Here is a 21,402-nt window from a genome sequence, read left to right as displayed (position 1 = left end):
TGGCGGGTGATTCAAGTACAACACCGCTTGTTGAACATGGGAATAAAGAAGCAAAATATTTTGCTGCATAAGCAAGCTAAGGAGGCTGCGCAAAACCACTACGACACGGATATCCGCCAGACTGACGGTTTGCGCGCAGTGACGAGAATTGCCGACCATTACGTCATCACTGGAGGAGTATCCTGCATATGGTGTCCAGACGGACGCGTACGGGGCGCGCTTTGGAATCTTCCCACTCTGGAGCCCGGTTTAAAAAATGATCGGTTTCAAGCTCCGAAACCGCGCCATCGTGTGGACGAACGGCCCAAACGGTAAGAAACTTGTGAGGATACATTGAAACTGGCATTTGTGTGGACAGGGCCTGGGTGACACAAGGGACCAGGATGACAAGCACAGGTGGACATGATAAAAATTGACGAGACATTGACAAAAAGAGACACAAGGAAAACAAGACAAAACCCAACTAAACCAAATACCATGACAGTGACTAGCATTGTGTAGGTTGAATATGAATTAAAGTAGAAGTCAACCTTAAACATTTCTTGACAATAATGTTATATGTGACCTCATTAGTCTTAACGTGACATTTTGATTAATATTACATTTGTGGAATAATAGTTATGAAGCAAAATCCAGCCTTTCTTATACATCTCAGGCGGCCATTTTGCCACTTGCTGTCGACTGAAGATGACATCAATGTTGCTCAGGTCTCAGGTAACAACCAATCACAGCTCAGCTTCAGAAAACAGGTGAGCTATGATTGGTCATTGCCTGAGCCCTTGAGCAACATTGATGTCATCTTCAGTCGACAGCAAGTAGCAAAATGGCCGCCCCCTGAGATGGATAAAAATCCCTGGATTTTGCAGTTTAACTCAAATACCACTAACGCAATATTGACCAGAATACCATATTTAGACCAGTGGGACTGCATAGAACATATTATTGTCCAAAATCCACCCCTTTTTATACAGCTTAAGTGGTTGCCATTTTGCCACTTGTCGCCTGAAAATGACATCACACTTACTCAGGTGACGACCAATCACGGCTCAGCTTATGAATCTCATGTGACCAAACTCAGAAAACAGGTGAGCCATGATTGGTTGTTACCTAAACCTTGAGCTACTATGATATCACTTGACAGCAAGTGGCAAAATGGCCGCCCCCTGTGATATATAAAAAGGAGTCTATTTTGCTGCTTAATTCATATTCCCTAAACGTACTATTAATCTGAATACCGTGTTCATGTACTCCGGTTATGTATTTCTGGGCTAAAGTCTTAGAAAAACTTTCCGCTATTTTGGACTGTAGGATACCTTTATCTCCAAACTTGTGTTTGCTAGGTAACCTAACAACAACTGACTTACCACATAAACAATTTCAATCTACACTTGTAGCCCTTACTATCGCAAAAAAAAAACAATTCTTGTTAACTGGAAAAATAAACAAACTCTGAATATCGACCAATGGTCTAACCTCCTCATAAATCACATTTTAATGGAAAAAATATCTGCCTCAAATAAAAACCAAATATCAAAATTTATAGAAACATGGTCTACGTATATAGAATTTTTTAACCTAATTCTGGTTACTTAATTCTGTCTGTTAGCGAGAGCCACTACATTGTGATAACTTAACTGATGTTTCTGCATTTGGCAATTTATTATTATATTATATTATTAGTATGGGAATTTTTTTTTAATGGGCTTTAGGTGAACTGATGAATACACACACGCTCGCACGCACACACACACGCACATACACATACAAATATATATATATATATATATATATATATATATATATATATATGTGTGTATATATATATATATATGTATATATATTTTTAAAAAAATATATTATTTTTTTTTTTTAAAAAGGAGAGCAATGATGATGTCAAATCGAATGAACAATACTGAGCTCTCCTTAAGAAAAAAAAAAGGAATACCGTGTTTATACGAGAGGGGCCGCATACCTGTACAACATATTATTGTAAAGACTAACAATTTACAACCAAACCAAACTACAGTACAGGATCTAGAATCTGCACCTTATACGCAGCAACAATGAGCCAACAAGAGGTCAGGAAAAAAATTCACTTGGGTTGATGCCCAGTGTGTAACGGGCTATAATTAGGACTGGATTATCCAGTCTTTAAGCCACTTTCCCCTTACCTCATCTGTGCAAAGTGGGTGAACAGCAGGCTAAACCCATTTCACTAAAGGAATTGTGTGTCAGTATAAAAGCATTTTTCTTTAACCTTTTAGTATGGAGGAAGCACATTGTTGTTATAAGCATGAGCAGTCCTGTCCACAGATGGTGGGAATTCCTTCTCACTCTTGTTTTGTTTTGCTGTCTCTAATGGCGACCAAGTGGACATTAATGACTGCTGTGTAGTATGTCCATTGAAGAACCAATATGTTTTTGAATCAAAGGACATTCGTCTTCCGTCACATTATCTTGAAGTTGGAAGTATGCAGATTGTTGTATGCTGCATTTATCTTCACCCCCCGAGCCTTAAATCCAGCGACAAGTGGCTGTGACACAGCAGCAGAGTGTGTTATAATGTCAGCAAAGGGGAGGGGGTGGGGGGGTTAAGCCCTAGCAGCGGATGGAAGCTGTCAGCGGATGACGCAGAGGTCAGAGTTCACAGGGAGAGTACAAGGATCGGGGGAGAGCTGGTCTTTACTCCCTGTGGCTCTCAGGATGTGGCTGTCGTTTTTAAAACCACGTGCAGACAAAAGGTGCCAAAATTGTCTTTGTTGTGGTTAGAAGGTCGTGTTGTGGAATTTTTGTTCTGTTTTCATCATATTTGAATATGTTTTGCACTTGTTGCGGACATGCTGTAAGTCGGCTGTTTTGAAAGTACATTGATGTACATTGAACAAACTGCTGCGTGAGTCATGCCGCAGTCAGAGACTTGATAATGGTTCACAGATTGCTGACCTGCAATGATGGATGTTCCTGCTCGATGAATTTGGCAATTTTGGACCTCAAATTATGGATCTTTTGCGGTCTGTCTCCATTCCGCGTGTTACTGTGTGCAAGTGCCAAATCTTGGAAAGTGACAGGTGAAGCAGTTGTTGGGCCAAAACATCTGTATTAGCTGCTGAGAAAATGGCGTTTAAGATTTGTATTACAGATTCAAAACATGAAATTTTGCTGTAACAAACCAGCACAAGCAGTATCAAACTGCAGGTTTTTATGTACAAAGATGTTAATTGGATGCGAAACACACAGGGGAGAAACAATTATGCGGACGCTACTGTAATGACTTTAGTGTATTGTAAGTGTTATCACTTTAGTATGCAAATGCGCTTCCAAAATGGACTTCCTGCGGAGCTGTTTTGTACACACACTGATAAAATACAAACAACACATCCATTTATCCATTTTCTTTGCTGTTTATCTTCATTGGGGGAGCTGAAGCTTATCCTAGCTCATTTTGGGAAAGAGGTGGCGTTACACACTGGACTGGTCGCCAGCCAATCACAGGGCACGTTTCAAAACACTCCACTCTATTATAGACAATTTAGAGCAGGCGTTGCTGGCTTTTTGGTCAAGGGCTATCAGTTCTATAAAGACTTCCGAAATAACACATTTACCCAAATTACCTTTAATTATAAGTTATTAGTAATACCCATCCATTCATTTTCTGGAACTGTTTATTTTCATTTGGGTCACTTGTTTCTCATTTCCCGCAATAATTATCAGCAAATGATTTGAAAAGGTGGGAAACATCAATATGCAATACTTTATTTCTACAAATCGTTGCAGATGTTTACATTTTCAAACGACAACATTCCTAGGAAATCACAATGACCCGTCGCTGTGAGCAATTTTTTTTTAGAACAGACTCACAGGTGACTCCTTCGCCTTAGAGACTTGTAGCATCCAATAATGTAATAAAAACGATTTGCACTTGATCAAAAATGTAATAAAACCCAATAATGTAATAATTGCATAATGTGATATTATATTACTTTTGAAACTGTTATGTAAAACATTTTACGGGTTTATATACAGTAACTTCACACAGAATTGAATTCACACTTTCTAAATAGTAAACCATTTTACCTTGTGCCAGTATAACACAATGGGATAAAGAGGTCACACTAAAACTCGAATGTAACACTGAACTAAAAACGTCTTTGTTTACAAATACATCATGAACATAGCATTAATTAAAAAAAAAGAAAGAACTGTAACACTTTGCATTTCCAGAAGTATTTGCGGTAGAGCAGTTGTAATCAAGTGGCTGAAGCGTTCTTTGATTAACTCTCTGCAGAGTTGATTTAACACTAAATAAATCAAACAACAACACTGACCTCCATTTAAATCAGACAGTGTTAAAAATACACTTTTAGGGGTTGAAATCAACTCTGAAACTTAAACACCAAAATTCTAACACTCCATTTTTTTTTTGCTGTGATTGTATATAACAGATTTTCAAAACACAAAATGTAGAACTTTAGACTGAAACTGACAGACAATGAAACGTATGTTTAAGTTTTACATGATCCGTTTTGAGGGGAAAAAAGACCCACGAGAAAATAAGTAAATAATTCATCAATAATGTTATAAGGTATTACATTATCGGTAAAAAAAATTATTGCAGTATCCATCTGGATTATGTAATTACACTATTGGTGAAATTATTGGGTTTTATTTAATTTGTGATTGCGATAAATGCAAATTGTATTACATCTTCAGGAAATTATTACAATATGAGGTGCTACTTGGTGCCATGTTGGCGACCTTTCTTTAGAACGTTCACTGAACCTAAGATGCGTGTTTTTGTTTGTGGTAGGAAGCCGGAATATCTGCGGAAAAAAAACACACAAGCACAGAAATAACATACAAACAACATCAATGTAAAATTAAGACAAGTGGCAAAATAAACAAACTACAAAGTACACACAATATGAAAATTATATACACGCATAGAAATACCACCTCACACATTCAAATAAAACTGCGGTAGCAAATCTGAATATAAATATAGTCAGACTCAGTAGTAGATAATACAAAAAAAAATGTGCACTGCACATTAGAGACACTGGTGAAAAGTCACTGGTCCTTTTTTCCAAAAAACTTCTTAAAGACTGATTTGTTGCGAGGCCGAGGCAGGCTGGCGTAGCTCATCGGCGGGCAAGCGTCCTGCTGCCATCCAGCCACCGTCAAAGGTGGAACGCCGCAGGTCTTACTGTCCGATGTTTTGTCTCCCAGCACTAGCGTCACGCTGTAGTTGGACCCTTTCTCCGGGCCTCCGCACGACTGCCGCGTGGGCTTGATCTTCTGATAGGTAGCTAGGTGACGACACAGAATGCGAGTCGTCAGGACGTGCGCAGACGACGCGTTATCAAGGTCGTTGAGGTTAATAGGCGTAAACTAACCAGAAGTAAAGGAGTGGGAGCGACACTTGCCGCTGAGCCAGTTTTGATTGCTGCGTGGGGGGGACCAATGGGAGGGAGAGGTGTTGTCTCCGCTTTCTCCCTGAAGTCCGTGAGTCACCATCTGCTTACAGCTGCTGCCATCATCATCATCATCATTGTCTGGAGAGGAACAAGCAGCAAATAACAGCAAAAGCAGGCAAATCATTCAAAGTGTGGTAGCGGTACGTGAGCTCCCTCTAGTGGTATGTGAAAGAATCACTGAATAAAATGGGGTGTGCATGCATCCACAAAAGACATTTTGATACAGTTTTCAATGCATGCGGTGCCAAACGATTCATTCATTGAAAGTGACCGATTCGGTTTTAATCATTGGGATTACGCTTTGATCTCATATGGTACGGCTCAGTTCGAGAGGATATGATGCAAGGACTTTTTTTGTTGTCATTCTACAGACATTTGAATGCATGTCAGTACTGCACATCTCTCCCAAAAAAAAAAAAAGGCAATTCAATATGTATTGATATATTTCAAAGTGGAACAATTTGGTTTGATCATTTCAATCAAAAAATTATTTTCTGGTTCAAACTATTTTTTGTAATTACAATCCAGTACAGTACATTTGTTAGTTAGACATCATTCAGTTGGCAGATTTAATTTCCAAGTACAGTATAAAGTATTTGCATTTTCAAACATTTATTTAGGTATTTATTATTTTTTCATGTACATTTTAATTGAGTCATTATTTATGTAGTTTCCCCTCCTACATGACAGCCCAATAGATAGAACTGTGCATAATGTTACAGTGGCTCACAGTAACATTGAATAAACATTTAAGGAATAAAAAGCTGTGCCATATTTTTGACAAACACCCAGGCCTACTACGCTACTGTATTTTAACGTTGGTCATAATGGTGGTGCATAAAGAGACAAGTATTTTTTGGTTTAAAAAATAAAATAAAATTGGAGAACCACGGAACTAGGACATTGGTTCAGTACAAAGACAATATTCGGGCTCCCCCTAGTGTCGAACATCATACCTGCAGTGAAAACGCAACAAAAGCTGGATTATCCCTTTAAATGTCTTTTTAAAGAACCAGCTGTGTTCAATGATAAGGATGGATTATGCTTGTGTTCAGCGCTATTTATGCAAAGAAAGACCAAAGGAAGCGCATTTTTTGAGCACTTGAGCACAAGGGTTTGAAAATGCCGAGTGTGATTGACACTGCCAGAGAAATGTCTAATGCTGCGGTTGTAGTCTGTCCTAGTGTAGAACATCACAACGTCAGACTACAGAGGGTTTATGTTTATTTGAGGGCCAAATGATTAGAAAGAAAACATGAATTGCACACTGCCTCCAAAAGTATTGTAACGGGGATGCCTATTCATTTACTTTTCCTGGTATTTACATTGCAAAAAGTCTATTTTAAGATTTTGCTCACAATACATTAGTTGTTGATCAAATCCAGATTTATAGTAACTACCTGGAAATAAAAGATGAAATATTGATCTCTTGTCTCATATTAAATGTTTTGTATTTTGAGTTCAGTCTACAGCAAAAATAGAGGAGTCACTGTCCCAATACTTTTGGTGTTGACTGTTGTTCACAAAAGAGCAAAAGGCCTTACTGCGGGAGTGTCCACGTGTGGATGAAATAGTCGAATGTTCCTGCAAAAGTCTCAGGCGACTCTGTGGCAACTCTCTGGAGAGGACAAGCGTGTCTTTGGCTCGGGTCGGGGGTTTCCGTCTGGGAAATGTGGAGGTGACATCATGCTGGGAGGAGCAGTAGCATTTGGCCAGACCGTAGCAGCCTGAGCACAGCGGGGGGCTTCTGTTGGGAGGGACAGATGTTTTCTTTCCATTACACAGGATTAGTTTAGTGGTGTTAGTTTGGACGGGATCTTTTCTTACAAGGAAATGCGGACGTCTCGATCTGATGGGATGCTTGATAACGAAGACGCGGACTGACTTGCACCTTTTAATGTGACAAAAGATTTCATTACGTTGGTCATCTCGCTGACAGATGCTCTTAACATAATGTCATTCTCTTTACCTGTGTTTGCTTGTATCTTGTTCATCCATTTGTTCATCATAAATCGCGAGGAGGCGTTGAACAGATATTCGGAGCCATCGCGCAGCCTGAAGGTGAAGAGGAATAAATGTATTTTTCCTCTTTGCGTGTTCCAAAAATATGAAGACAGATTTAATGTAAGAAAAAACACCTTTGCAAAAATGATTTAATAAAAAACAGAGATCTCTGGACATCGTGACAGACTCCAAACATCACGTAACAGGTGGAATTTCAGAGTGCCGAATGTGTCTCTTCCGCGGGGAAGATGGCTTCTTATAGTTAAACAGACCGCCTCTCTTTCATTTGTAGACAAAACATACTCTCTGGGTACTTTTCCGTGAGCGATGGCGCAAACAGAGTCAGGGGTGTGTGTGTGTGTTCGAAGCAGATTCTGTTCTCAAGGACTAAATGTGTTTTCGCACAGAACACTGAGAAGAAATTTTTTTTAGACCAAACAATATGTTCCAGCTTAAGGTCAAATTATACTGAGTTCAACACTACCTCACATCTACAAAACATTTCGACATGGTTAATATAAAGAATTAAAATGTTAATAATGTATAACAATGGTTAATATATGAAATAAAGAATTTGAATGTTAATAATATCTAACAAAGGCCACAAAACAAAAGTTACAGATACGATTCATGATATTCATATCATCATCATCATTGTAATTATTTTTTACATTCTGACCTCAAACGGAAGCAGTTTGGTTTCTTAGTGTACTCCGGTGTAGGTGAACACTCGGCTCCGGTGAGGTTCAGCGGCAGGCCACATGCACAACTCTGTAAAAGCAACGCAGGCTGACCACCACTGACCGCATTTTACTGTCCGCTTCAATTATTCATGGATATACTGTACTCACCCTCAGCGTTTCCTTTCTATCCTGATAGAAGCATAAGGTGTGTCGATATAAGACAGCATGGTACGAGTTCCAACCTCTGGAGGTAGCCTGTGCAAATAAGATAAGGAAGTGCCTGCTGACTGGGGACTTTACACTTGTTCAACAAATGGAAGCATTCTTACTTTCTTTCCTCCAAACTGAAGCTTTTGCTTCCTCTCAAGAGTTCCATCCATAGATTGCAGCTCATTCTAAAAAGGGGTTATAACATGATTCAGGTTTATCCTTGCTTTCAATCAAAACAGCCCCATTTCTGGTGCAAAAGATGCTTTCAATCTCACTAGGGTATCGCAGCGCCCTCTTGTGGCCGTTGACATATCCTCTGCCTCAATGTTTTGAGCATCCTCTTTTTGGTGACAGAAGCCATTTGACTCATCCTGTTGAGAAGAAGATTGTGTCAGAAAATGTGTTTCTTGTTCTATCAAATTATTTTCTGTTGCCTGCTACCTTTTTTTTTTTTCAAATCAAATTAGCCATACAGATATAATGGATTTCCTTTTTTTGAGCACAAGAACAGACTGGACATTGTCAATCATCACTTTTTCTGTCTTGAAACGATGTATTATTAAAATGCCACTGAAATATCACTTGTTATGTGATGATTAGTACTAAATTACATTGTACTATATGCTTTAATTTCTCTGGTCCTACTAAGAACTCTACTGTATACAGTGCAGTGAAAACGTATTTGACTCTCGCTCAATTTTATTTTATTTATTTTTTTGCAGTTTCCCCACTTCATTGAGATCATTGAAGAATTGTAAATGTCAAATGTTTACAGTTTGACAATTTTAGACATTAAAGTGGGGAAACTATGAAAAAAAAATAGGAATGTGAGAAGTAATCAAATATTATTTCACCGCACTGTATATGGGAAATGAGAGCTGAATGAGTACGGAGTACTTCTAATTAAAACTGGTTAGTGATTATGTAGAGGAAGCAAAACATTGTGGCTGTCAGTATTTAGGAAAATCTTGCTTGCAGATTTTAACCAACATTGAATGAGTAGTGTTATATCGGCCAAAGAAGAAGTATTACATTTGAGAGCTGATTCACTTGGCAATGCCAAAGAAAACTTTTTTTTTAATTTTTTTTTTACACACATTGGTTTTGGCAGAGGCCTGCACTCCGGACTCTGCTGGGAAAATGTGGGTGAACAAGTCAAAATAACACAAAAAGTCACATTATTAACAGAAATGAGATTAAAAGGCTCTATAATTTAGTTCAGTCTCATATGTGCTGCAGTTAATCAAGTTACGACCTCACCTTTGAACGAGCTGCGTGCTCGGCTATCTCCTCCCCACCTCCTGACTCTTCCTCCTCTTCCTCCTCTTCATCCTCTCTGTATTGGTAGATATATTTCTGATTGTCAAAAGCATCTGGAAGCTTCGACTGATCTGCGGCTGTTTCGTTCACAACCACCAAAGTCTTGCCAATTTGGTCCTTATTTGGAAAGGCTGCCCAGGACCTTCTGTCTCTTAAGGTCCGTGGTGGGCCTTGCGGACTCTGCTCCTTATCGGCACCCAGGAGGCTCTGGATGTTAGATGGCAAACTGAAGTTGGCCACAAAGAGGTTGGGTTCTGAGGCTGTAGCCTGGTTTCGATAGAGCATAGCTGGCACTTTGCTGGGGGAGGAGCTGGGAACGGGCTCACTGGACTGATCCGATGATATGGATTCTCCTTGGTTAGGCTGGTACATGATGTCTGAACAGATACTCCGCCTGTAGTTGGTCATTTGGTTCCAGATGCCTTCCAGTTCTTCTTCTTCCTCCTCAAACTGTTGGCGATCAAAGCGCACAGGTTCTTGCTGCGGGTCTTCACTGGGTTTTGACGGGCCCGCATTCTCTGTCGTCGTCTTGATGCGGTCAATGCGTCCCACTTGAAGGGACATGATCCTCCCCACCATTCCAGTAATCGGGGGATGATCCGGACAAGATGCGTCAGGACATAGTTTGACGCTGCCGGAGCTGGAGATGCCCGAGTCCACCGAGTCTTGACGAACGTTCACGCTTGACTTGAGATTGACAACCATGTGAGAAGCTTGGTGCAGACATTGTCCTGGGTTGTCTTCGTGTCCACCCCGTGTTATTGCACTTTTATGGTACTTGTGACCATTGAGGTCCCGAATAAGTGTATGCACATTTGGGCACTGGTGTTTAGGAGCTGCAGTGTTTATGGACACAGTGGCTTGATTCACATAAATAGGGCAGCTGTCATCATTTACAGTTTTGACGACTGATGACATTTCGTCCCACTCCTGCTCTGCATCTTCCCGCAGGTTGAACTGCCTTTTCGATAAACCATTACACGGTACCATCTGATCCTCGTCTTTCTCTGGGGGAGAAGAAGGTGTGGTGAAAATGACATCATTATCAGGCAAATCTTTCACAACACCTGTCGGTGTCTGAGAGCTGATTTCGGCTCTCGAGGGTCGAGTTTGTCTGAATGAACTTAATGCTGTGTGGCGTTGGAAATCGGGATCCGGATCGGTCCCAGCAGCTTTGTTGGATTCCGGCGGAGCTATAGTAATGATTTCCTGAATGCTGGGGATGAGAGTCATGTCCTTTGGTAGGTCAAAGCTCAACACAGAACCCAAGGAAAGAAAACTGCAGCGGCCTGTCCCTTGAATGGAGGCGGTCGTCGGTCCTTCTGAAACAGCGTAGGGAGTGATAGCATCCTCTCCGCAACACTCTAACTCAATGTCTCTGAGTAGGGAATTCTTTACGTCGGCCATAGCGCCAACTCCATCCCCGTGCTGCGGCGAACTTTTCTTCCTTCGACCGTCTTTGAGTGGCCAAGTATGAGTGTCATAAGCGACGGTCTCGCAGGCGTAAAGAGGTTGGTCCGTTTCCTCGTCGACCCCCATGACTTTCTGGATGGTATGCCTGCGAGTGCCTCGCTTCCTCTTTCTTTTCTTGCCCATTCGCTTAAGGCTGCAGAATATGGAGCTGTTGACATGCCTCCCGTTCAAAGGGTGGAAGGACACACTGGTCTGAGGCGCCGCTTGCGTTGCGGAGGGTGGCGAGGAGAAGGATGGCGAGGTGGGAGGGGAGGCCGAGGATGTCAAGCGTCTCTTTTGGCGCGGGAGTGTGATGCTCTCGTACACTGGGGCCACAGCTGAGTTGTTATCCTTGACATGCAAGTAAGTGCTCACCTAGGGAGAGAAGGGAGAGAAACAGCCAACATCTGAGTGTTTTTTTTTCTCAGAATCTCATCATGCTTGACCTAATGATTTTTATTGCCAGAGATGTTTGTGGTGAACAAGATTTGAGGACAAATGAAGATCATGGGTGACAACATTCAACCCATTTATTTTTGTAAACTTCACCTTACCATGCTAATCATTACATGGAAGGATGGAAGGAAACAAAAAAAGAGAAAGGGTAATAGAAGAAGAGCATATGACTAATCTCCAGTTTGACTTCCATGACAGTCTGCGGCCCTTTCTTGGTATTTTAGCACTCGCTCCCTTTCAGATGTCTTTGGTTGTGTAGTATAAAGTTTTACTAAAAATGTAATGGGGTTTCTGGTGCAAATCCCATTTGTGACTGGAATCTTACTTTTCTATATCCCTTAAATAGTATCTTTTGGAAGTCCAAGGTGTAATCACACCAAGAAAACCATAGGCAATTAGCGATGTACTGCAAATCAAAAGTGACTGTCCCTGAGCTATAAACAACATCTGTGTACGGACATCTGGAACTGTGTAGAAAAAAAAAACAACTAAAAATGGAACCTGACAACAAAGTAAGCTACTTTAAAGCGGTAGTTAAGGCTGGAAAAGAGAGCAAAAGCAATAAAGTGTGAAATAGAAAACAATTTAAAGAAGTCCTGTACCCTGAGTCTGGGAAAGTTTACCTGAATATGTCAGCACACACCATCAGTGCTTAATACACATCAGACTAAAGAAAAACAAGTGTTGATGATTTTTGTTGTTGACATAATTGTGTGTATTCTTCTGTTTTAATGTTCAGTGTAAATTTCGTGTATGAGCTTGTTGGATTCGATTTTTCTGCTGGATGCTGAAGAAGGCCTAATATGTCCAAAATGTTTTTTAATTCCCTGAGCCACACACACACGCAGGAGGGCAGCTCTGCCTAGCCCATGTGACAATGTGTGACTCTAGGGTCTTAACTGGTTCTAACTAGATACGACGCTCAGTCACCTTTCTAATTATTAAGAGGCCTAATCTAACAAGCTGTCCAATGTCGGTGTATATATTATTGAAAAGCATTCCCCCCTTGTGACTTTTTTTTTTTTTTTTGTATTGTACTGAAAAAAATATCACTGACATCATCAGTGACTTGTCGACTTGACTTTAATCACATTTGATTAAATCTGAAGTCATATTTCCCCTACTTCATGGGTACATGGTAAAAGTAAAATACCTCTAGTGTCCTCCCCTAAAACATCACTCCATTTAACGTACATCGTTAACCAAATTTATTGGGTTCTTGTTTGCATTTATGACTTGGATTTATTACAATAAAAAACATTTTCTTACTTTTATTTAACTGCCACATTAACATGAACCAAACACAAATATGTCGAGGCGGTGGGAGTAAAATAATAATGATTTTTGAGCATGAACATTTTTAGACTTCAAATATTTCCTCTTAGTGTCGTACCTCTCAGCTTGGAAAATGGATCACAACACAGGGAAGGTGCAGGACCAGCTGCACCTTATATGGTTAGGCCATAGTAAATAAATACACACAGCATGCAGTTCCAGCACACTTGAAGGCCCCCGCATGCGTTGTCAATTCACACCCTGCAATTTACCTCGTTTGCACTCTGCCGATAAATCTTTTTCTTTCGCTTTAAACTACCCAAAGTATTTTCCAAAAGCCCCTGGCAGCGCTTCCAAAAGTTTTTACAGGCGGGCACAGTGGGCTAAAGGAGAAAGTGGGCAAAAAAGACAGATATGAAGGCCAAAGTAGAATGAGAAATGAACAAACAGCAGTCAAAAGGGAGAGATCCTATAGATGCGGTTGCTGTCCAACATATCATTGCGATGACTTGGATGCCATTTGGTGACTTACCTAAAACGAGTATTAAGTGTTTGTACTCACCCTGTGGAGAGGCTCAGAAGTCTCTTCAAGAACTTCATCGTTCCAAACAGGTCGGTCAACCACCTGAACCTGGCTGTCCCCTGCGTTGCCAAAGCTCAGGATAAGGTTGACCATGGCCCCAAAAGAGGAAGTGCTCGGCTCCTTAATGACCATGAGGGAGGGCGCGGGAGACTCTGATCGGTGGCCTTCGCCGTCCGGTTGTCTGATACTTTTCATGACCTCATAGCAATCCTCGAACTGATTTTCTTTTAGCTGCTGAGAATGTTCGGGAAATTGTTCTGAGCTCTTGCTTTCTTCTGAGATGATATTCAGAGACTGACAGAACTCGTAGGAATCTGTAGACTGTTCAAAAAGCCGTAGAGAGAACAATTAGGTCTTTTTTTTTTTTTTTTTTTTTACAAAACTCTGTGTGCTATGATGCAAGTCTTGAACAAACTTGATTTCTGCATATGTACCTCTGATGGGGAGTACAATGTGGCCTCAGAGTAAATATTATCTATTGAGGACTCCTGTGTACTGTTCTTGTGAATCCACTCGTCTTTCTTGGCTCTCCAGTGCACAGAAATCCACCCAAGCATACTGCGCAGTTCCTCCATGCGCTCTCCTACCTGAAAACACATGACAGAGGGTCAATAAAAGTGGTAAAATTATTCCAGATAATTATTTAAAAATATATACGTAACCCATCTCACCATCCGAGTGAGATGATGTTCTTTGTGTAAAATGTTTCTCCCAGATGCCGCCAACTTGTCAAATTCCTCAAACGTCTGTTCAATTTGTATATCAAGTTCTGTGGACTGCAGGTTCTGTTCATCTGCCCTCAGATGCAAAGTTTCTGAAAAAATGCACGATCGGGTGTCTTCCGTCCACGAGCTATCCGCAGAAGTGGGGGTGAGGTAAGAGGTGTTGGAAAAGACAAGGAACAGAGTTGTGAGAAAAGTCATTCATAAAATATAAGAATGACCAGACTTCCACCCTAAAAAGACATGCAGTACGTTAGCTTGTCAGACCAGGAAATGTGTGTTAATGTTTTGAACGCGTCAAATTTCAACAGGGAACTTGAGTACAGTAACTTTCTATTCTGTACTAATAATAGATGTCCACAAGAACGGAAATACGACAAGAACATTTGGCCCTAAAAGGGGTCACATCCCTGCACTTTGCTTACATGATTGCGAGGTAGCTCCTGAAGAAGTCTCGGAGATGCAAGAATTCTTGCAAACGCGATTTGAGCTCCATCACACTTTTCCCCAGCTCGGTCCAGACCTGCAGTGTTGCCTTAATATTGGTCCAGAGTACACGTACTTTCTCGGGGCAGAGCTCCTTCAAACGAGAAGCTTGGCTCTCCATCTCCTTCACTTCGTCAGTGAGAACTTCATAGTCGATCTGAATGAATGAATGGATCTTGTCATTGAACAGGTACAGAGCGACAAAATTGACTTAGCAGGCACAAAACACATGCAAAACAATCACCAACAGAGGGAGACCGTACGGAAAGACCTGTCGGGACTCGCTTTTCAGCAGCATGAGATTTACCATAAGAAAGGAAGACGCTAGGGAGGGGGTAAAAGACAAAGCTCAAGCCATGCGCCCGAGGGGAGCATAGTGTGAGCCTGGAAAAAAAAAATCAATACAGATATTTACAACAGATCTAAAGATTTATACATGTAGAAGATGGGAGGAGAGAGCTGGGGTTGGATGGCGTGACTGAATCGGATTACAGAATCACAATAGAAGTCCATTACAGCATCTTTTTTGGCACTGTTTTGAGAACATGTACCAGTTATAATGTTGCCCATGACTTCATCGCCGGAGCTTTATATGTACTCTACATCAGGAAAACATATGCTCCACATATGTTTGATCACACAATAGCAAACTAACCATCGTATCCACCTTTTTCTTCCTCTTGACAAGGCAGTAATTAATAGTGTTAAATGTTCTCTGGGAGCCATAATTTATTGCGTCCGTCTGCAACATTGAGCTTCAAGAACAGTGAGAGAGGATTCCTGTCTTCTGACAGTACATTTATTTCAGTTTGTAGGATTAGGTCATTTTTGCTTCAATGGTATCAAGTCCAGATAGTTGTGCGCGAGTGCAAACATGACTCATAACTGATCTTTAGTGTTTCCAAAGACACACTTTTAACCTTCTGCTCTGACACACCCATCGAATGCACGTATGCAACATACACAGCTTTTGAGTGAGTTGAGGTGGCCCTTTTTGAGATGGCAGGGAACAGACAGAGTTGCATGCATCAAAATTTGGTCCGTAATATAAAGCCAACCAATCAAAAGTAATTCCTACTGGACCATATTAGCCTTAGTGAAATTCTTAATTTTGAACCCGATATTATTACAATAGTTCTCTCACCTCAAGGTGGGTGTTCCTCTCCTGTAGACTCTCAAAGTCACAGTGATCTGGTTCACATTGGACAGCCATATCTGTCTCCTTCTCAAGGATGTCCAGGTTTAGCTCATTGCAGCGGCAGAGACACTCCTCCACGCACACCGACAGTCTGGCTTGCTAACGTTGCACACAAGTCATCATGACAACTCGTAAAAATCCACGTTTTTAGTCATTCGTCAGTGAGATAAGCATGACAAACTTTAGAAGGTGATGTGGAGCTTATTTATGTGAAATCCTGACGTGAACTGCATAAATCACTTTACTGAGAAGAAAACACCCAAAAATGCTCATTTGCGGCCTTTTAAATCCATAGCAGCCAAATCAAACCAGATGCTGCTATATTTGTTTGCCCAGCTGTTGTGACAGAAATACTTTTAACTCCATTTGAAAAGCTTTCTACCTAATAATTCATGGGTTTCTGTACGTCTCCTCTCTTACCTTGCTCAGTAGCTCCTGTATAGACTGCTCATGACACTGTGATTGGTCTCTTGCCCTCACTGTGTCATTCAGCACCTCCACAGCTTCTTTCAGATCCTCCACAGGGTCACCCATGCTCAGCTCACCCTCACCGCTGCCTCCAAGTCCCAGCAAGTCAGGAATTGATGCGCTCGTACTGTGGAGAAGCTATACGCAGAAATATATTATACCTTACGTACTTTATAAATTAAAATTTGCCGGCACCCTTGAGATATATATTCATGCCTAGTGGTTGGTTATGTGTGCTGTAAAGTGTTCTTATAGCTTCCAATAAGCGCTTGTGATACTTAACCCTGGAGAACCCACGGGGTCAAATTTGGCCCCTATAAATTCTGCTACTCAAATAACAAAGAACTTTTTTTTTTTTTTGCAAATTTAACTTCAAAAGTCCAGAGTGCCACTTCTGACCCCTGCATGGGGCCCATCTAGTGGATGAATATTGCACTTACATGAGCCAGAGTGGTGGTGACAAGATGGCTGGCAACATGCTGTTTTGTTGAGCTGGAAATCAATCCAAACAAAACCATCTTCTCAGCAAACCATCAGATGGTAAAATTGATTTTTTTTTGTTAATCTATTTCATATCATGTTGCAGAATGCCTAGGAGTATGTTATATTTTTTTGGGGATAAATTAGCAACTCTGAGCTAGTTCAAAAAACAAGGGTTCAAATTGAAAAAACATATATTTTGGTGTTCAGTGAACTTATAGCAGTCATTTAATGTATAATTCATAATTTTCCAAAGAAGAAAAGGGTTCTTGGGTTTTCCAGGGTTAAGGTATCAACAGTGCGGATGACTTTCTCCACACTGTTTCAAAGTAGTTCACATAAAAACAGAGTATAGACAAATAGAAAAAAAAAGAAAGACTGGAAAGGAATTTAACAATTTTCTTTAGTATGTCTCACCTGAACTGAGCAGGACTGGCTACTGTCAAGCTCCTGACTCTCCTCCAGCTCCATGTGCTCCAAGAACTCCGTCAGCATGTGTGTGTCCTGCAGCTCGGCGCTCCGCTGAGTCAGGGCACTTAGAACACGTTGGTATCTGGGGAACATTTGAAACACTGGAAAATCAGGCACACCTTAATCATCACCTGCATTTCCAGTCCAGTGTTTTTCAGCAACCACATTTTACACACTACATGTATTATCTGAGTTTATTTAACCATGCAAGAACGATGTTTTGATGTAGTCATGTGTTACATAAACAGATCTATTGCAGAGCAAGGTTATACAGTACCTACATGTGTGCAGAATTTACTTTTGAGATGGGAAAGGGGGACGTTTCCACATTTAACGGGCTTGAAGTTGCTTGCATTCAATGTTAATAAATGACACCAACCCAACTGCGGGTTAGTGAGAGTTTTCTTGAGGTGTCTATTCCAGGCCCAGCTCATTACCTACTCTGAAAAACCTGAAATGGAAACCTTTACCACTCTTTGTTTTCTTTAGTCAATTTGGTGTTCTTTGCAGTCTGGTTTTTATGAGTATAGGTACATCTAATAATACCGCTAAATCCAAAGTTGAACTGGGTGTTCATGGCAACGACCTTTCATGCTTTCAGTCAACCAAAGTGAGAAGCATGGAAAGGGTGAGTCTGACATTCATTGTGTGGTAGGGAAGTAGATGTCAGGACCACGGTTTAGACATCATGTGCTCGATGCATCAGAAATGAGTAAGCCTAAAGCTTTAAAGAGTGACTGCATACACAGAGAGAGAGACAGAGACAGAGAGAGAGGCACAGAAACACACAGAGAGAGACACAGAGAGAGAGACTAGATAGCTCTATGGTTATGCTGTATATTTTTGTTTCTCTTAATAATTTAAATATAAATAAAACATTGAAATTAGAACTGGCCAGCGTAACATTGTGGAAACACCCCCAGTGGGAAGTAAGTCATGCATTTGAATTAAAACAATATCTCAATTAATGCCACTTGATCTTACTTTCTGTCCACCTCTTCCATACGTGATGACAAGCCACGTGTGTGCGGGTGACCGTGGCCGTGGAGACGCTCCACCTCTTGTCTGAGTGCAGCGAGCTCCAGGCCACGAATGGCTACTTCTTTCTCCAGCCGACAACTCTCTCGCTCTGCAATTGATGTTGTTTCAGGGTCACGGGCTAGCGAGGACTCCTTCATGGAAAGCTCCACAGTCTCCAGCCAGGCTTCCAGGCTTCCAAGTGCCTGTAGTACTTTAAAAACCTTTATAGTAAAGAAACAGAACGTCAGAGTGTGTGAGAGAGCTGCTTTTCATTGGAAGAAACTTTGCCCAGTTTGAGCAATGGCTACGGTAAAAACTGATTTGCCTTTTATAATATAACTAGAAACATTTCCGCGGAAATTTTGAATGGGACTGCTGATTCTTGCAAGGTGGAAAGACGCATGTAGTACTTGTAGCAATAGTAGTAGTAGTAGTAGTACTTGTACTTGTAGTAGTAGTAGTAGTAGTAGTAGTATTAGTAGTACTTGTAGTAGTAGTAGTAGTAGTAGTATTATTAGTAGTACTTGTAGTAATTTTAGTAGTAGTCAAATGGCCAAGATGGCCGCCAAGATGGCCGCCGACCTGGGCAAGCGGAGTGGCGAGAATCCTGGGCAAGTGGAGTGGCGAGAATCCTGGGCGTACCTAATCAATTGGCCAAGATGGCCGCCGCCCTGGCTGGGCGGAGTGGCGAGAATTCTGGGCGTACCTAATCAATTGGCCAAGATGGCCACCGCCCTGCGCGAGCGGAGGAGAGAGAATCCTTGGCGTACCTAATTAATTGGCCAAGATGGCCGCCGCCCTGGGTGGGCGGAGTGGCGAGAATCCAGGGTGTACCTAATTAATTGACCAGAATCCTGGGCGTAATATAATAAAGGCAAGGCAAGGCTGCTATATACCACTTTTCATACAGAGTAATTCCTAAAAGCTTCACAGAAAACAAGACAGTAAACATATAAAAATTATTTAAAATTAAAGTAAAATAACAAAAAATAAAAAATAAACAAAGGAAACAGCAAATAAAGGATCTAAATAAAAGACCTACAGCAGCTACACTGCAACACAAACAGAAAAATACGTCACTACGTACTGACTGCGTTGCGACGTAACGTCCAAATAAAATTTCTACAAAATGTATTAAACTGGAAATAATTTTTGAAAAATGTATCTCATAGTAATGTTTGTAACAACCAAATAAAGAATATAGAGCAAATTTGTCATGACAGTTGGGGTACCTTTTAAGATGTCTGAGTCTTTTTAGGAAGGTCAAACAAAAGCTGTTACAGTAGAGATGAAGGCGTGAATGAGTTTTTGTAAGTTTTGTCTGGACATGATATTTCTGGATCTTGCTATTTGTTTAAGATGATAGAAATCTGATTCAGTTATGGCCTTGATATGAGTGGAAAAATCACGGTCTGTCTGAGTCAGTTATAACACTGACGCTGTGGTCATCCTGGAAGGAGGATTCCCACATTTGTAGCCCCTTATCAAGGCTTCTGATTTTCCCCATTGTTATTTATTATTATTATTATTATTATTTTGTTTCTCCTTGCACTCCTGTATGGCTAAGATCAGGGGATGTTGTTAATATTTGTCAACTGTGGGTGTGTAAAGCCCTCTGAGACACTTTTGTGATTATGGGCTTAAACCTAACTTGACTAACTAATTTCTAACTTGAGTTTTTGTCCTTAGCAGTTTGCTTGCTATAAGCACCGACAGAGTGATTCTAAGGGACCAAAGTCACTAGGCGACAAATCCAAGAAAATCTGTGTCGTCTGCCTAACTATAATTTTACATTACTGTTGTGAATGACTTGACCCAGTAGAAGCATGTACAGGTTAAATAAAAGCGTTCTAAGAGTCGAACCCTGAGGACTCCGCATGTCATGATGACCCGTTCAGATGTATAGTCAATATTCACTTAATAAGATTGTAAATCATACTAACAGACACTTAAAAGATCATCCTAAGTTTCTTACAACGGAAAATCAGACACAATCATCTGCCATAACTCCAGTCAGTCCAAGAAAAATCATTTCTGTCTGACTGTGAGAGTACAGGTTTTATGCAACGAATGTTACCCGAAAGCTCAGGTCTTCTGAGGCCTGCAGGAACACGGCATTCCTCTGGTGCCTCGTCTGCAGCTCTTCCCAAAGCATCTCCAGCTGGCCCAGGAATTGCTCTATCTTGGCGCTGCCTGGGTGCTGTGCACGGACCAACCCGTGGCCCTCCTGAAAATGGGGCATTCTGATCATTTGAATGTATAACAACGCTGTTCATCAACTAACACAGATGAGCTCGTTGTATGCGTTGTAACTCATTCAGAAAGAAAACTGTAGCTTACTCTTTTGACCACCTCGATCCTGGCTTTATTGGTGAGGATTTCTTGTTGCACTACATGTTGGCACCGACTGGCTGCCTCTAGTCCCTCGAAAGTGGCTATTGAGCACACTTGTGTGGCCATAGAAACGTTTTCCTTCAGCCATGACAGAGTCTGAAAAACATGAGAGAGCAATCAGGTTAACGAGATGGAAAGTTAGCTTAAAGGGAATCGGCATTCACAGAATAAGAACACTGAGTTAGCTTAAAGCAACAACGACGCCGCTACTGTACTCAGAATGAGGTGTTGTTTCCGCTCCAGACCCAACAAAAAAACTTTGTCTGGGTACAAATAAGACCCAACACTTACTGCTAAACTCAGCATTAAATGTGAACACATGAATATTTGCTCATTATGAAACATGACATAATGTCTAGCTCCTCTGTGGCAAGGCCCCGGGGATGGATGAGATCCGCCCGGAGTTCCTAAAGGCTCTGGATCCACATCGCGTGGACATCGGGGACATCGGGGACAGTGCCTCTGGATTGGCAGACCGGGGTGGTGGTCCCCCTTTTTAAGAAGGAGGAGGAGGAGGGTGTGTTCCAACTATAGAGGGATCACACTCCCCTGGTAAGGTCTATTCTCGGGTGCTGGAGAGGTCCGTCAGGAAGTCGACTCTCCGATATAGGAGGAGCAGTGCACCAGCTCTTCACCCTCGGCAGAATCCTCGAGGGTGCATGGGAGTTCGCCCAACCAGACCACATGTGCTTTGTGGACTTGGAGA

General features: G+C 41.3%; 3 protein-coding genes across 4 annotated transcripts in view; 2 read left to right on the top strand and 1 right to left on the bottom strand.

Annotated features, from left to right (window-relative positions):
• The window catches only part of klhdc3 (kelch domain containing 3), a 90,279-nt gene that overhangs the window by 5,943 nt on the left and 62,934 nt on the right, over nt 1-21,402 (top strand). The gene's annotated exons all lie outside the window — the stretch shown is intronic.
• ntpcr (nucleoside-triphosphatase, cancer-related) overlaps nt 1-21,402 on the top strand; it is an 84,880-nt gene that overhangs the window by 55,635 nt on the left and 7,843 nt on the right. The gene's annotated exons all lie outside the window — the stretch shown is intronic.
• The window catches only part of mymx (myomixer), a 33,822-nt gene continuing 16,152 nt past the window's right edge, over nt 3,733-21,402 (bottom strand). Inside the window, exons 14-33 of the mRNA XM_077581938.1 lie at nt 20,643-20,792; nt 20,380-20,529; nt 18,267-18,523; nt 17,229-17,364; nt 16,284-16,469; nt 15,810-15,962; nt 14,605-14,822; nt 14,129-14,309; nt 13,892-14,044; nt 13,437-13,778; nt 9,632-11,518; nt 8,647-8,742; nt 8,491-8,556; nt 8,330-8,416; nt 8,158-8,249; nt 7,444-7,529; nt 7,302-7,365; nt 7,019-7,221; nt 5,394-5,552; nt 3,733-5,306 (exon numbers count right to left, since the gene is read on the bottom strand). Coding sequence (XP_077438064.1) covers nt 5,068-5,306; nt 5,394-5,552; nt 7,019-7,221; nt 7,302-7,365; nt 7,444-7,529; nt 8,158-8,249; nt 8,330-8,416; nt 8,491-8,556; nt 8,647-8,742; nt 9,632-11,518; nt 13,437-13,778; nt 13,892-14,044; nt 14,129-14,309; nt 14,605-14,822; nt 15,810-15,962; nt 16,284-16,469; nt 17,229-17,364; nt 18,267-18,523; nt 20,380-20,529; nt 20,643-20,792 — 4,905 coding nt within the window. The 3' untranslated portion in view covers nt 3,733-5,067. The remainder of the gene's footprint in view (nt 5,307-5,393; nt 5,553-7,018; nt 7,222-7,301; nt 7,366-7,443; nt 7,530-8,157; nt 8,250-8,329; nt 8,417-8,490; nt 8,557-8,646; nt 8,743-9,631; nt 11,519-13,436; nt 13,779-13,891; nt 14,045-14,128; nt 14,310-14,604; nt 14,823-15,809; nt 15,963-16,283; nt 16,470-17,228; nt 17,365-18,266; nt 18,524-20,379; nt 20,530-20,642; nt 20,793-21,402) is intronic.

Source organism: Vanacampus margaritifer, chromosome 12 (genome assembly GCF_051991255.1).
Source record: "Vanacampus margaritifer isolate UIUO_Vmar chromosome 12, RoL_Vmar_1.0, whole genome shotgun sequence".
Lineage (NCBI taxonomy): Eukaryota > Metazoa > Chordata > Actinopteri > Syngnathiformes > Syngnathidae > Vanacampus > Vanacampus margaritifer.
This window is presented reverse-complemented; position numbering and strand designations above follow the sequence as displayed.